Source organism: Gopherus flavomarginatus, chromosome 22 (assembly GCF_025201925.1).
Source record: "Gopherus flavomarginatus isolate rGopFla2 chromosome 22, rGopFla2.mat.asm, whole genome shotgun sequence".
NCBI lineage: Eukaryota > Metazoa > Chordata > Testudines > Testudinidae > Gopherus > Gopherus flavomarginatus.
The window spans coordinates 9,851,339-9,863,241 of NC_066638.1; the positions used below are offsets into that span (position 1 = coordinate 9,851,339).

At 54.9% G+C, this 11,903-nt stretch overlaps 2 protein-coding genes across 4 annotated transcripts in view; one reads left to right on the forward strand and one right to left on the reverse strand.

The window, feature by feature from the left end:
* CNKSR1 (connector enhancer of kinase suppressor of Ras 1) overlaps window positions 1-9,868 on the forward strand; it is a 31,536-nt gene extending 21,668 nt beyond the window's left edge. For all 3 annotated transcript variants that reach the window (XM_050932681.1, XM_050932682.1, XM_050932680.1), the window contains exons 13-21: window positions 479-509; window positions 2,308-2,480; window positions 3,646-3,719; window positions 4,331-4,402; window positions 4,805-4,878; window positions 6,080-6,144; window positions 6,384-6,513; window positions 7,106-7,287; window positions 7,376-9,868. In XM_050932681.1, the coding sequence (XP_050788638.1) occupies window positions 479-509; window positions 2,308-2,480; window positions 3,646-3,719; window positions 4,331-4,402; window positions 4,805-4,878; window positions 6,080-6,144; window positions 6,384-6,513; window positions 7,106-7,287; window positions 7,376-7,585 (1,011 nt within the window). In that variant the 3' untranslated portion in view covers window positions 7,586-9,868. The remainder of the gene's footprint in view (window positions 1-478; window positions 510-2,307; window positions 2,481-3,645; window positions 3,720-4,330; window positions 4,403-4,804; window positions 4,879-6,079; window positions 6,145-6,383; window positions 6,514-7,105; window positions 7,288-7,375) is intronic.
* Window positions 9,869-10,701: 833 nt separating this feature from the next.
* LOC127039005 (claudin-7-like) lies at window positions 10,702-11,543 on the reverse strand. The gene has a single exon (XM_050932082.1). The coding sequence runs from the start codon at window positions 11,541-11,543 to the stop codon at window positions 10,944-10,946; it is 600 nt and encodes a 199-aa protein (XP_050788039.1). The 3' UTR covers window positions 10,702-10,943.
* Between the last annotated feature and the right edge of the window lie 360 nt (window positions 11,544-11,903).

Sequence of the window (11,903 nt, forward strand, 5' to 3'; positions counted from 1 at the left end):
AGAAATTTAACAGGCAGCAAATGTAAAACTGAGATGAGGGGGGGTGGGAAATCTTTAACTTTGGGTATGGTTAACTTGTGGAACTCACTGCTGCGGGACGTCTGACACAAATAACTTAACAGGACCCTCAGTTTCATCCTTGCAAATGATAGGCTCAGGGCTGGCCTAACTGCTCCCAGTGAAGTCAGTGAGAGTATACCCTATCCTGCAGTTAACATCACCTGGTGGGCAGGCAGCTGCATGCTGAACTAGCTAGGGCCCTTGGGTGCTCTAAATAAGAAAGCGGCGATCGCCCAGCCATTTCCCGCATACCACAGCCAGCCAGCGAGTGCATTGTCTGCTCTCCACCGGCAGGCCAGTGCCGTAGATAACGGCGTCTCCTTCACTTTATCGTCTGCCTCCCAAAAGCCTCGTGAGTTGCTTGCACGGCCAGGATCTTTCTAACCACATGTATCTGGGTCCTTTTCATCCCTTTCAGAGCGGCACCAAGAGTTGCTCCAGGCAGAAAGGTGAGTGGCCTCTTCCCATCCCCCTGTGGGTTTGACAGTCGTGAGCTCCAAGTTAACCAGGGGATCAGAGCGTTTCCTCCCCTTCCACAAAGGTTTGTTTTTCCCCAGGCCCAAGGCGCATTCTTAGGTTGCACATTAACTTGGCCACAGGGCCGGTGGCCCAGGGCAACCCGCCAAAGAGGGCACTGTGCGCAGGTTTGCTGAGTCCCACCTGACCTGCTGTAGCTGGGCTGATCGGGTGAGCAGCAGCATCTGGAGGGGGTTGGGGACCCAGGCTGCAGGGGGGCAGTTGGAGGACCAGCCAGGTGACTCCTCCAGAGCAGGGGTGCCCCTCCTCCCTCCTGCTGCTCGGGACTGGGAGTGTCCTGTTTGCTGTGTGGGACAAGGCTGATGTCGGCGTGTCCCCCTCCCCCTGCCCATGCGCCTGGTCTCAACAGGGTGGGGGTGACAGGGCAGGGGGGAATCTGTCCACGCTGCTGCCCCTGTGGGTCCCAAGACAGCTGCCTATGTCTGAATGAGCTGGAGTGCTTTCTTAAAGAGACAGCGCGCTCATACTCAGGTGCACACACACTGTCCCTCTCACACACTCCAGCAACCGCGTGCGCGGGCTGCCTGCATCCAGGTCACTTTCCACACTGGGGCTGTGCTGTGAGGTGAGCTTCAGGAGCTGCTGCTCTCGTGCCTTCTCCTTACCCAGAGCAGGCGGGGAATGTGACCTGGCTGCAGGGAGCCCTGACGTCGCTCCTCGCTCCCCCCGACACAGCCCCCTAGGGGTGTGTGGGGCAGAGGAACTGCAGTTCTGTGTAGGTGTGAGCAGCAATGCAGCTGCTCCGTGCATCCAGTTCAATTTCCCCCCGGGGTGCCGGAGGGGAATGCAGGGGTGTTAGGGATGAAGGGGGCACAGTGCAGGGGTTGGGGGGAAGGGAGTGTGGGGATCCCGGGGAGCCCATGAGGGCAATGGGGGGGCACCATACCCATGGGGGCCAGGGCACCAGGGTGCAATTTCCTAAGGCTGACCCTGCTTGGCCACACAGCCAGGAGGGAAGAGGAGTCTCGTGGGACGTGGCTCCCCGGCGTTCTGTGCCACGTGGGCACCAGATGCAAAACGCGCTCAGGCTGCATAGACCTGGAAGGAAGGGCCAGATGTGGTGCCTGGGGCTGCAGAAGTGGTGTCTGTGTGCCGGGGAGCAGAGCACGGCCCAGGCAGCCCTCCGTCTGGTGCTGCTCCTCTTGGCTGTGGAGCAGAATCCGAGTGTTTCTGTTCTGAGCCTGGGGCTGGGAGAACCTGCTCTGAACCTTTCTCTTCCCTCCAACCTCCCCTTCTTCCCTCCTCTGCTCCTTGGTGAGCTTCTGCCACGGAAGTGAGGGGCTCAGCACTGGGCCGAACCAGGCCCTCTTTCCCCATCTCCTCGCTGCCAGGTGCCAGCAGCTGCAGTCCATAGTGGTGTTGAGTTATGGAAAGGGTCCCTCCAGGGGCTAGGCTGAGAACCACCAAGCTTATTTCCTTTGTGACCAGAGGCAGACGGGGATGAATGGCTGGTGCATTAACGAGTGTGGGCACCCAGGGCCCAGGCTCCCCGTTGTCATGCACCAAAAAGAGGGGATTTTCCCCACTGCCTACAGGGCTCTTCCGTGTCTCTGCTGTTCCCTAGCAGTGAGAGGGCGCAGAGGGGTGGGGATGGGGGAGAAGCAGCTCCCAGGCCCCACTAACAGGACATGGTTGGGGCAAGATCCATGGGCAGCTGGTGGCTCCTCTGTTGGAGAGAGCTCCCTTGCCCCGTCTCTTCTTTCCTTGCAGGAGTGGCTACCAGGCTGAGCCGCCGGCGGGTGTCCTGTCGGGAGCTGGGCAAGGTAGACTGCGATGGCTGGCTCCTGAAGAAGAAAGACCACGTGGGATTCATGTCCCAGAAATGGAAACGCTTCTGGTTTGTGCTGAAGGGCCACGTTCTCTACTGGTACAACCAGCCCAGTGTGAGTGCGTCCCACGAGCTCTGCTGGGGATTAGTGGAAAGGGGCAGGTAGAGGGGTAAGCAGAGGTGCCGTGTACTCAGGGGGCTTAGGGCGGGAGGGAAGGGGGTGTTGGCTGCTGGACTCCAGAGATCCTGGGACAAATCTACAGGGACTGTGTAAAGTGAGACAAGTTTGACTTCGCTGTGCTCAGAGCCCAGTGGACTCCCCCAGGCCTAGGTCAGCCCAGCCACTGGAATTGGAAGTCAGCTTAAGAAGTTTAGAGTGGAGGGTAAAGATTTCTGTCCCTCTTCCTCCCGTTAGCAGTGGTCCTCGCTGCACCTTCTCTCCTGGGCCAGTTGGTGCATGTCCCCAAATGAGACTCCTCTACGCTCAGATAACTCAGTGAGCCAAATTCAGGGGTGACGTGTAAGAGGGGTGGGTGAGTGTAACAGCCCCACAGAGAGAGCTGGAAGAAGGTGGATCCTGCACCTGGTTTGTGGGCTTTTCCCCACCTTCTGACTCCACCAACCCCATTTATAAGGAGGACCCTGATCTCCTCTGTAAAGCGCATTTAGGCCTATGTGCGGAAAAGCTAGATGAGAAGAACTGGGGATTATTATTTTATTGTTATAATCAGAGAAGATCAGGGTTGGAAGGGACCCCCTGCTCAAAACAAGACAAACCCCTGACCCCTAAATGGACCCCTCAAGGATTGAACTCACAACCCTGGGTTTAGCAGGCCAATGCTCAAACCACTGAGCTATCCCTCCCCCGCAGGAGGTCCCCCAGGACAGCATGATGTTCTCGGAGTAAGCCGCACGTTGTTGATTTACCTTCTTTGCACAAGTATCGGGGTAGCCGTGTTAGTCTGTATCCGCAAAAACAACAAGGAGTCCAGTGGCACCTTAAATCTATTAGTCTTTATTTGGGCATAAACTTTCTTGGGTAAAAAACACACTTCTTCACGGAGACATCTGAAGAAGTGGGGTTTTTACCCACGAAAGCTTATGCCCAAATAAATCCATTAGTCTTTAAGGTGCCACTGGACTCCTTGTTCTTCTTGGTACAGTGGCTCTCTTGGCCACAGACTCCCACGTGATGCCCCAAAACCCAATGAATCTTGCTTCTAAATGCCAACAGCATCGAAGCCCCCTGTGTGTGACATGCCCCTTGTTTCACCGCCCAGGATGAGAAAGCCGTAGGCCTGATCAACGTGTCGACCTATGACCTGGAAAGCACCCGGGAGCAGAAGAAGAAATAGTGAGTGTGTGAGATGCTGGACAGAGACCTCAGCTTCGGGAGAGGAGAGTGAATTTAACCTGGGAGAGGAGGACCCTGAAGCACCCAGGAGCTGCCTGCTGCTGGGGATGGTGTGGGAGCATACTCCGTAGGGTAGCGCATCCATCAGAGTGCTTGGCGCTAAGCGGACTAGCTGTACGCAACGATGCAGGGAGATGCTCCCAGCTGCTCCAGTCCCCGCCTCTCCAGCAGGAGGCACTGAATAACGGTGCAGGGGAAACAAGCAGCCCTCCCCCAGCAGGCGGCGCTGTAGGGCGTGGTGCAGGAGCGCCATCTACCAGGTGGAAATGTAGAGAACTGCCTAGAGGGAAAGGCTCTGTCCAGACTGCTCATTGTGGATGGGTTTGAATTTGATTAATTTCGGGGGAAGGGGAGGGTAATTTAAAAATCCCAAACAAAAGGCTCTGCAAGTCAAGGGTGAACATGTGTTTCAGCAGAGCCCAGCTAGCCCTGGGGGAGGCTGGAAATGGAGCTAAGAAATGGACACTAGCTTCACTCTTAAGAGTTACAGCTGCCCGCTAATACTGGAGGAATTTGTGGAAAATGTAGCCACGTCCTTGTTCTTCTTTCAGTGTCTTCCAGCTCTGCCATGAGAAGTACAAACCTTTCATCTTCGCAGCAGAGACTCTGGCTGATCTGAGCATGTAAGTAGCAGGATTTGACATTGCTAAGTAAATACCCTGTGGTGATCCATGACTGGCTACAAAACCTTCTCCTTGCTCGCTAAATTACCTGGATGCAGTTAAGCTCCAGAATTCTAGGGAGGGGCTGAACCAGCCTGAATCTACAGTCCCTGTGGTCACTGGAGGCTGTGTCCAAATGGCAGGTACGATTCAGTGAAGGCAGACTGTGATTTGTGGAACCTGCCCTGAGGGTTCGGGCTGCCAGGAAGGGAGGTGGCTGTGGAAGAGGGCTGGATCTCTGATTCCGAAAAGCATTGGTCTGAGATGGCTTTCCCCACGCGTGAGGTGGTTCGTGTGATGGAAGGGGCAGTGCCTGGGAGGGGATCTCTTTGGTGATTGTACGTGATCTGTTTGTCTTCCCAGGTGGGTGAGTGGTTTGATCGCTGCCAAAACCAAATACAAGCTTGCCCAGGAATCGCTCCCGCACACAGAAGAAGGTAGAAACCGGGCACCTTGCGAACCCGTTATTACGTGCCACGTCCCTACAGGGTGACTGGCTGAGCCCCTCCCAGCATCCTCCTGACTCCAGCGGGCTCCACTCCCGTATCTACATAAACTGGGGCAGGATAGTTAGCTGGGAGGGGGGCCAGTGCTGCAAGTGGTCTGAAAGTGTTTGTGTGGGGGGGTCTCTTGTAATCTGGGAGCAGCCGTTTCAGGAAGACAATGCTTAAAATGCACCCCTCAGGACACTGCTCTCCTTATAATTGGCTGGGTCTGTGACCTCCCCCACTGTGCGCCCCCCCTGCCCCCCCGGACAGGTGCACATAGACATTTAAAGTACTGGTGGGGAACCAAAGCTCTTGGACGTTGGAGCCCAGTAGTCCTCACTAGGGGGAGAGAGGAAAGTCAGTTGCCTCTGGCTTGGGGGTCTGAAGCATGGGCCCAGTGGCACAGAGCGTCTCTTCTCCAGAGTTCTGTGTTCAGCTGGTGAAGGCCCAACTGCACGGTGAGTGAGATCTGAAAGGAGGGGCACACACGAGTGATTCACATGAGAGACCTGAAATGTGGCAGGATCCATCCCATTGGCACTGGGACTTTTATAACCTCAGCGCAGTGACTGCCGACGCACATGCCTTTTGACAAAAGCGAGGGGACCCCAACTTTGTGTGCAGCGTAGGACCTTTGAGACTAAATGAGGGACACCCCTGAAAAAGGTGGTGAGTCTGGGGTAGAGGGGTCAAGGAAAAGGGTTCCGCTCTGCATTGACTGCAGGCACCACCCCCTTAAGACCAAGAATCCAAAGATACGGGCAAGCCTGGCTCCAGTCCAGCTCCCAGTCTCTTCTTTCCTGGCCTGGGAGGAGCTTGCTGCGCTGTATGATGAGGAGGGGGTGAAGATGAGAATCCTGTTGCTGAGCCAGTCAACAAGTGGCAGCAGGGCTGGAGCAAGGTTGGGTGAGGAGATGCAGTGAGGCCTAATGGTTAGATGACCAGCTTGGGGACCAAGAGGCCTTGCCCCACCTTCCCACTCTGTGAGGATCATCCCCAGCTGGTAGGTTGGGCCCCTTCTTCTCACTAAAGTGCTGTGAGATCCTTGGATGGAAGGAGCTAGAGAAGGGCAACGTGCTGTACGGGAGCGAAGGTCCGTGGCTGGTTCGGGCTTTCCTGCTGATAGTCCCCTCTGTGCTTCTCCTGCCAGACTGCTACAGTGAGACGGAAGCTGAGGATCCTGATGATGATGCTCCCAGGCCTGGATCTGATCTGGTGAGTGTCATCGGGGAGGAGGGCGGATCCTACAGCCCAGCTGGGGAGAGCCCTGGCCCTGTGTGATGGGACATGGGGTCAGCTCTTGGCCCTCCCCTTGCGGATGCTGGCGGGTGGTGCTGCGTCGTGGGTGTCAAACACAGCTCAGCAAAGGGTGAGAGGATCGTGGCTCTTCCTAACCTCGGGAGCTGGGATTCCTTGCTGTCGGGGGAGGTCTCTAAACTAATGTTCTTCCTCAGCTGCCGAAGAGAAGGGAGCTGCTAACCACTCTGGAGGGAGCCCAGCCCAGTGCTGCAATGGGGAGCCCCAACTCCACGGGCCCCCTGGGGAGCCCCGTCCCTGGCAGTGGCAGGCCCTGCTCGCCCCTGGGTAAGTGCTAGCGCTGCAGTTCTGAGACCAGGCCTGGATTGGGGCCGCTGAGCATCACCTGCGCTCAGTGTGGCCCTCTGGTGACTGGTCCAGGTATAGCAGTTAATGAATCCTCTGGGCTGCGTTACACAAGTGGGTCCTTTCTGGGGCAGGTGGGCATTGGATAGGGGGGTGCTGAATGGCGGGTGGGGGAGGGGTTGTGTCAGAGCTTCTCCTTTGTTGTGAAGAATCTCCTATGACCCTCCCCATCCCCTTTCTGTTCAGCCTCCCCCCAGGATCTGGTCTGGTGTGTCCCAGTACGATTGGTGTTAGAATGTCCAAAGGGCCATAGCTCATGCCATTCTGTGAGCTAGCCACTGTGTCTGGGGCCTGTCGTATTTCTCCGGCGCCTTCTGTGGAAGTTTTCATAACCCTCCTGACCACAGAGTACCAGGTTCCTGAACTGGCTGTAGTGTTGGGGCCTGATCTGCTTGGGGCCATCCTGGCAGCAGGCTCCACCTACTCCCACAAGCCCATCGCCCTGGCACGGAGGCCGTTCCAGCCCCACTCTAACTCTATCTGCTGTGTGTTATGTCCCCCCCTCTGCATGCAGACTCCCCTGGCGAAGAACTGGAGTCCCTGATTAAGTGTCTGAAGCAAGGCGGGGTGTCTCTCATCGGCACGCGCCAGCTCCTGACCCATGAGCAGTACCGCAGATCCTTCATCAAGCGCAACAAGAACCCCCGGATCAACGAGAGAGTTCACCTGGTCCGGGCCCTGCAAAGCACGCTTAAAGTAGGTGAAACGTTCAAGCCCTCTCGCCGTGTAATGCCCTCTGATGCACAAGGACTGAGCAGCCGGGAATATTCTTTTTCTTTTGCAGGCAAAGGTGGCTGAGCTCCAGATCCTCGATCAGCTCCTGAACGACTCGGAACTGACCTCGGAGAAATTCAGACACTGGAAAGAAGAGAATCAGGAGTTATACCAGGAAATCCACCAGTGGTGGGTGCCCAGGCCAAGCCAGGCTGAAGGTCTAGAAGCAGAACCTGGCGCTGAATCCAGTCCACAGGAAGCTGCCGGTGCAACGCCATAACACATGGGAACGGGGGAGATCCTGGGCAATAACTTTCCTTTCATAAACCTCCAGCGCAGGGAATAACACGTCCCTCTCTCATTCCAGAGAGAGATTCCTGTCGTCTCTGTCCCAATAAGAAACGTGATGCTCTGAGAGCAAGGAGGAGTGGTGCTCGCTCACAGCACGCAGTGCGTCAATTTAACTGGAATGTGGGATGCGTTTTAAGGACAGCGTTTAAGGCTCTCCCCTGAGAGCAGGATTTTATGCAGGGAACTACTTTTGACAAAGCCTTGTAATTCTGAGGACCGAGGGAGGAATTCTCAGAATGGATCCTTGGTTGAGTCTAGAGAGAATTGCTTGTTTTAAAAGAACTGCTGTTTCCATTTCCCAGTGATGCTTAATGAATATGCATCCATCTACTTCACTGAGTAACTGAACCCAGCGCTGAGAGGCCAGAACGGTCTCTCTGGAGATAATTCTGAGATTGGGATATTCAACATGTTGATGCCTTGGCATTTCTCATCACTCGACATCCATCCAGAGCCCCATCAGAATCAAGAGCCCGTGTGATGGATAGAAGAATCTTTAATGGATAGAAGGATCAGAGAAGTGCTGCCTGGCCCCCTCTGGCTCTGCTTGCAGTGGTAGATATTCATTTGATAAAGAGAGAAGCTGGTTTTCATATACGTACAAATAATTCTGTGTAACAGTATTTGTTAGTGGACAGAGTTGGACTCTTAAGTGCCATTCTCTGCTCTGCTGCTAACTCCCAAGTGTGGCCTTGGGTGATTTGCCTTAGTTTCCCTATATTTAAAAGGGGATAAGACTGATCTGCCTCCATAAAGCTGCTGTGTAGTTTGATTCATGTGGCCAAAACTCTTTGAGATCCTCTGCTGCAAGGCCCTGTTACAGATGTCGGCTGTCAGTCCATTTAGCCAGGGTAAAGATCTGATCCAGCTCCTCTCGAAGGTGATGGATGTGTTGCTGTTGAGTGACCTCTGCTTTGTTCTGGACCTGTCTACACTGCATTGGAAAACAAGCCTCCCCGCCGACCTCCCCAGATGTGTGCTAGCAGGGCTCATGCTACTGCTCTAAAACTAGCGGTGTAGATGTTGCTTTTAATGTTGCGACTTGGGCTCTCCTGCCTTCATCCCCTAGTTGTCAGAGCCCAAGCACCAGCCCGAGCCGCAGTGTCCACACAGCTATTTTTGCAGCACTAGCACAAGTCTGAGGAGGCGGGTTGGGAGGCTCACTCCTGATGCAGCGTGGACAGGCTGACACCAGCTGGTTCGCTGCAGCCCTGCCAGTAATTTTCAGTAAAATATGCAGCTGTTTTCTAGCATTTTAACTTTCCATTTTTGTTTTGTTTATGCAAGTGCCTGATCCCAAGTCCCCTTCCTTTGCTGACAAATCAGTTCAGGGCCCATTCTAGATAACCTTGACTCTTGCAGGAACCAGGGTTTGCTCTAATGAAATGTACCCACCCTGTCCCCCTACACGTGAACCTGAAGCTGCCTCTGGCTAATGGCAGTGAGTTAGCAGGGCATTTCCTTGGCAGCTTAGGGCAGGAGAAGGTTGAGCCTCCATCATCTCATTATCTTCAGCAGCTGCCAGGGCTGGAGTCCAATTCAAAGCCTGGTGAGACTCTTCCTCTTGCTTGCAATAGGCTTTGGTGCCTGAGCTTGCCTGCACCCTAAAGTTACCACCCTCGCTGCTTGGTTCTGCTGCCCCAGCTTTCTGGACAGCTAGAACTGGCTCACCGCGCATGAAGCTATTCCCTTGCTCACCCCCTCTCTGTAATTCAGGGGGAGGGATAGCTCAGTGGTTTGAGCATTGGCCTGCTAAACCCAGGGTTGTGAGTTCAGTCCTTGAGGGAGCCATGTAGAGATCTGGGGCAAAATCAGTACTTGGTCCTGCTAGTGAAGGCAGGGGGCTGGACTCAATGACCTTTCAAGGTTCCCTTCCAGTTCTAGGAGATAAGTATTATAATATACCTCCAGTCTCAGCTAGCTTGGGGGCTTGTTCCTGTTGGGAAGGGGGAAATCCCTTATGAGCTTTTGGGAAAGGAAATAGACATTGTTATATTTTTCTATTGTCAAAGCTGTTTTAATTTTTTCTAAGCACTCTCCCCTGCCAGAGTTGTGTACAGTGGAGGATTAGGTTTTTTGTATGATCAAACCACTTCTCTGTTCCATCCTCACTCTCTCTGCATCTGGCCACTTCTAGCTGGAATAGACAGGGGTTGTTTGAAGCAGGCAAGGTTGGTTTTCTTGGGGCATGAATAAAACTGTGTTGATGACAGGTCCAGCTTTGCCTCCTTTTCTTGGATTTTAAGTTTCGGAATAGCAGCCTGTCTCTAAAATGCAGGGAGTAGCTGGCTCCAGAGAGACAGGATCCCACCCCCTACTTCAGCCCTGAGTCTCACAAACCTCTCTGTGCAATAGTCTCTCTCCATCGCTCTTTCCTTGCTTTCATCTCACTTCAGAGGCTGCCCTCTCCTGCCCTGAGGGATATTCAGCCCCTCTCGGGAGGAAATGAGATGACCTCAAAGAGAGGGACTGTGCCAGGGTGCTGTGGAGGTGAGTGATATCATCGTGTGCTGTGTTATCTGAGCACTTCCATGGCCCAAGATCAGAGAGCAGAGCCCCATAGCCCATGGAGAGCAGCTGAGCCCTGCAGGCTTCTGCCTGAGGGTCGGAAGCATTTGCATGTCTCCTTCCTACCCTCCCGCAGCAGCAGCAGGCACCATCCCACCCCTATCAAATTTGTGCTTAGAGAGTCCCAACTCTGCTGCCAGCTGTGCTCCTCCCTTATCAGCCTGCCTCAGCTGGATCACCTCTGGGCCAGCCTCCACTGCCAGTTCTCCACCCCAGGACTGCCCTCACGATGCTGCCCCCTGCCCCTTACAGATGTGACACAGCTGGAAGCGTGCACTCCTCTTCTGCTGCGCCCTCCCTCAGCCCCTTCTCTGGGTTGGCGGGGTGGGGGGCAGTTTTCAAGTAGTATCAGGGAGACAAACCTACAGACTGGTAAAACCACAAAGCTGGCAGGGCCCCTGAGACACTTCATTAGGGAAACGATCATCAGCCCATCTTTAAAATTGGCTTGATTGTGTATGTGTGTGGGGTGGGGGGAGCGTGATTTTCCCTGCCTGGCCAGCCCGTATATCCCTGTTACCAGCAATGCCAGTCCTGCGGGGTTGAAGATGTGCAGCTTGACCCTAGCGCAGCAAGGTAAAGGCACAGTCATGCTCAAGCAGCTACAGCAGGCGACCCACGTGGACTCAGTGCACAAGGAAAAGACAGTTGTAATCCCCCAGAGACCAGTGCCCAACTCCCTCAGTTTCCTCTCCCAGCGCTAGCCTGGGAGTCCCTCCTCAGTAATCCACCTCGTAAGGAGCAGCCACATTCCCTGCGCTGCTTTCCTCCTTCCTTTGGAAATTGATGGCCAGGCAGATCCCAGCCAAGATCTCAGCCACTCCGCCACTCCAGCCAAGGTAGAGACAGGTCCCAAGCCGGAACTTGTCCCCCGCAGGGGTCTGGGGGTTGGCCATGTTCTCTAGGACTTTGTAAGCCATGTAGGATGTGGCACATAGATACATGGCTCCGGAGAGAACCAGCAGGAGTCCAGCAGTTCCCGTAAGCTTGGGGTTGGGCGAGTCTGTCCACCAGCGAACCCCCACATGGCCTAGAGAGTAGCTTAGGACCCCTGTAAGCACTGAGATGACAGTGAGTGCTCTCAGCATCTGCATGGGCCAGGAGATGGCAGTCTCCTGGGGGATGGCTTGGCACGCCCTGCCCGGCACACTGATCACCTCCACGCAGCTTTCCCACAGACCGTCACTGAAGGAAACGTCCCGCGGGAAGCCGGGCCGCCTGGAGAATTCTCTCCACTGCGGGGTCACCGTGGCTGCCAGCAGCAAGACCCATCCCATGGGAGCCACCACCAGTCCAAGCACCATGGAGCCAGTTGCCATGGTCTGATGAGAAAGGGCCCTGGTCTCTTAGCCTTTTCAAGGGGCCTCCCTCGGGCTGGGATGCGGAGTCGGGCAGAGACGTTGTGCAATCGGGAAGGCGTTTTCTGGAGTGTGCCCAGCCTGGAGCGGAAAGGGGAAAGTCGTCACTCATCTCCAGGTCGCTCTCGGGCTGGGCTGGAGGCTGCTGGAGCCCAGGTGAAGCTGTTGGTTATGGTTCTACTGTCCGCATCACCTTGACTTTGTAAATCCTCTGTCGCGAACACGTTTTCCTCCTAACATTTCAAGCCTGTTGATTAAATGTTAAGTGACTCCCCCATTCCCACGCCCCCTGGTTACACATTAACGTTGCCCCTCGTTCTG

Excerpts from the sequence above, each read along its gene's own strand:
- LOC127039005 (XM_050932082.1), bottom strand. The coding sequence starts at position 11,543 with ATGGCAACTGGCTCCATGGTGCTTGGACTGGTGGTGGCTCCCATGGGA.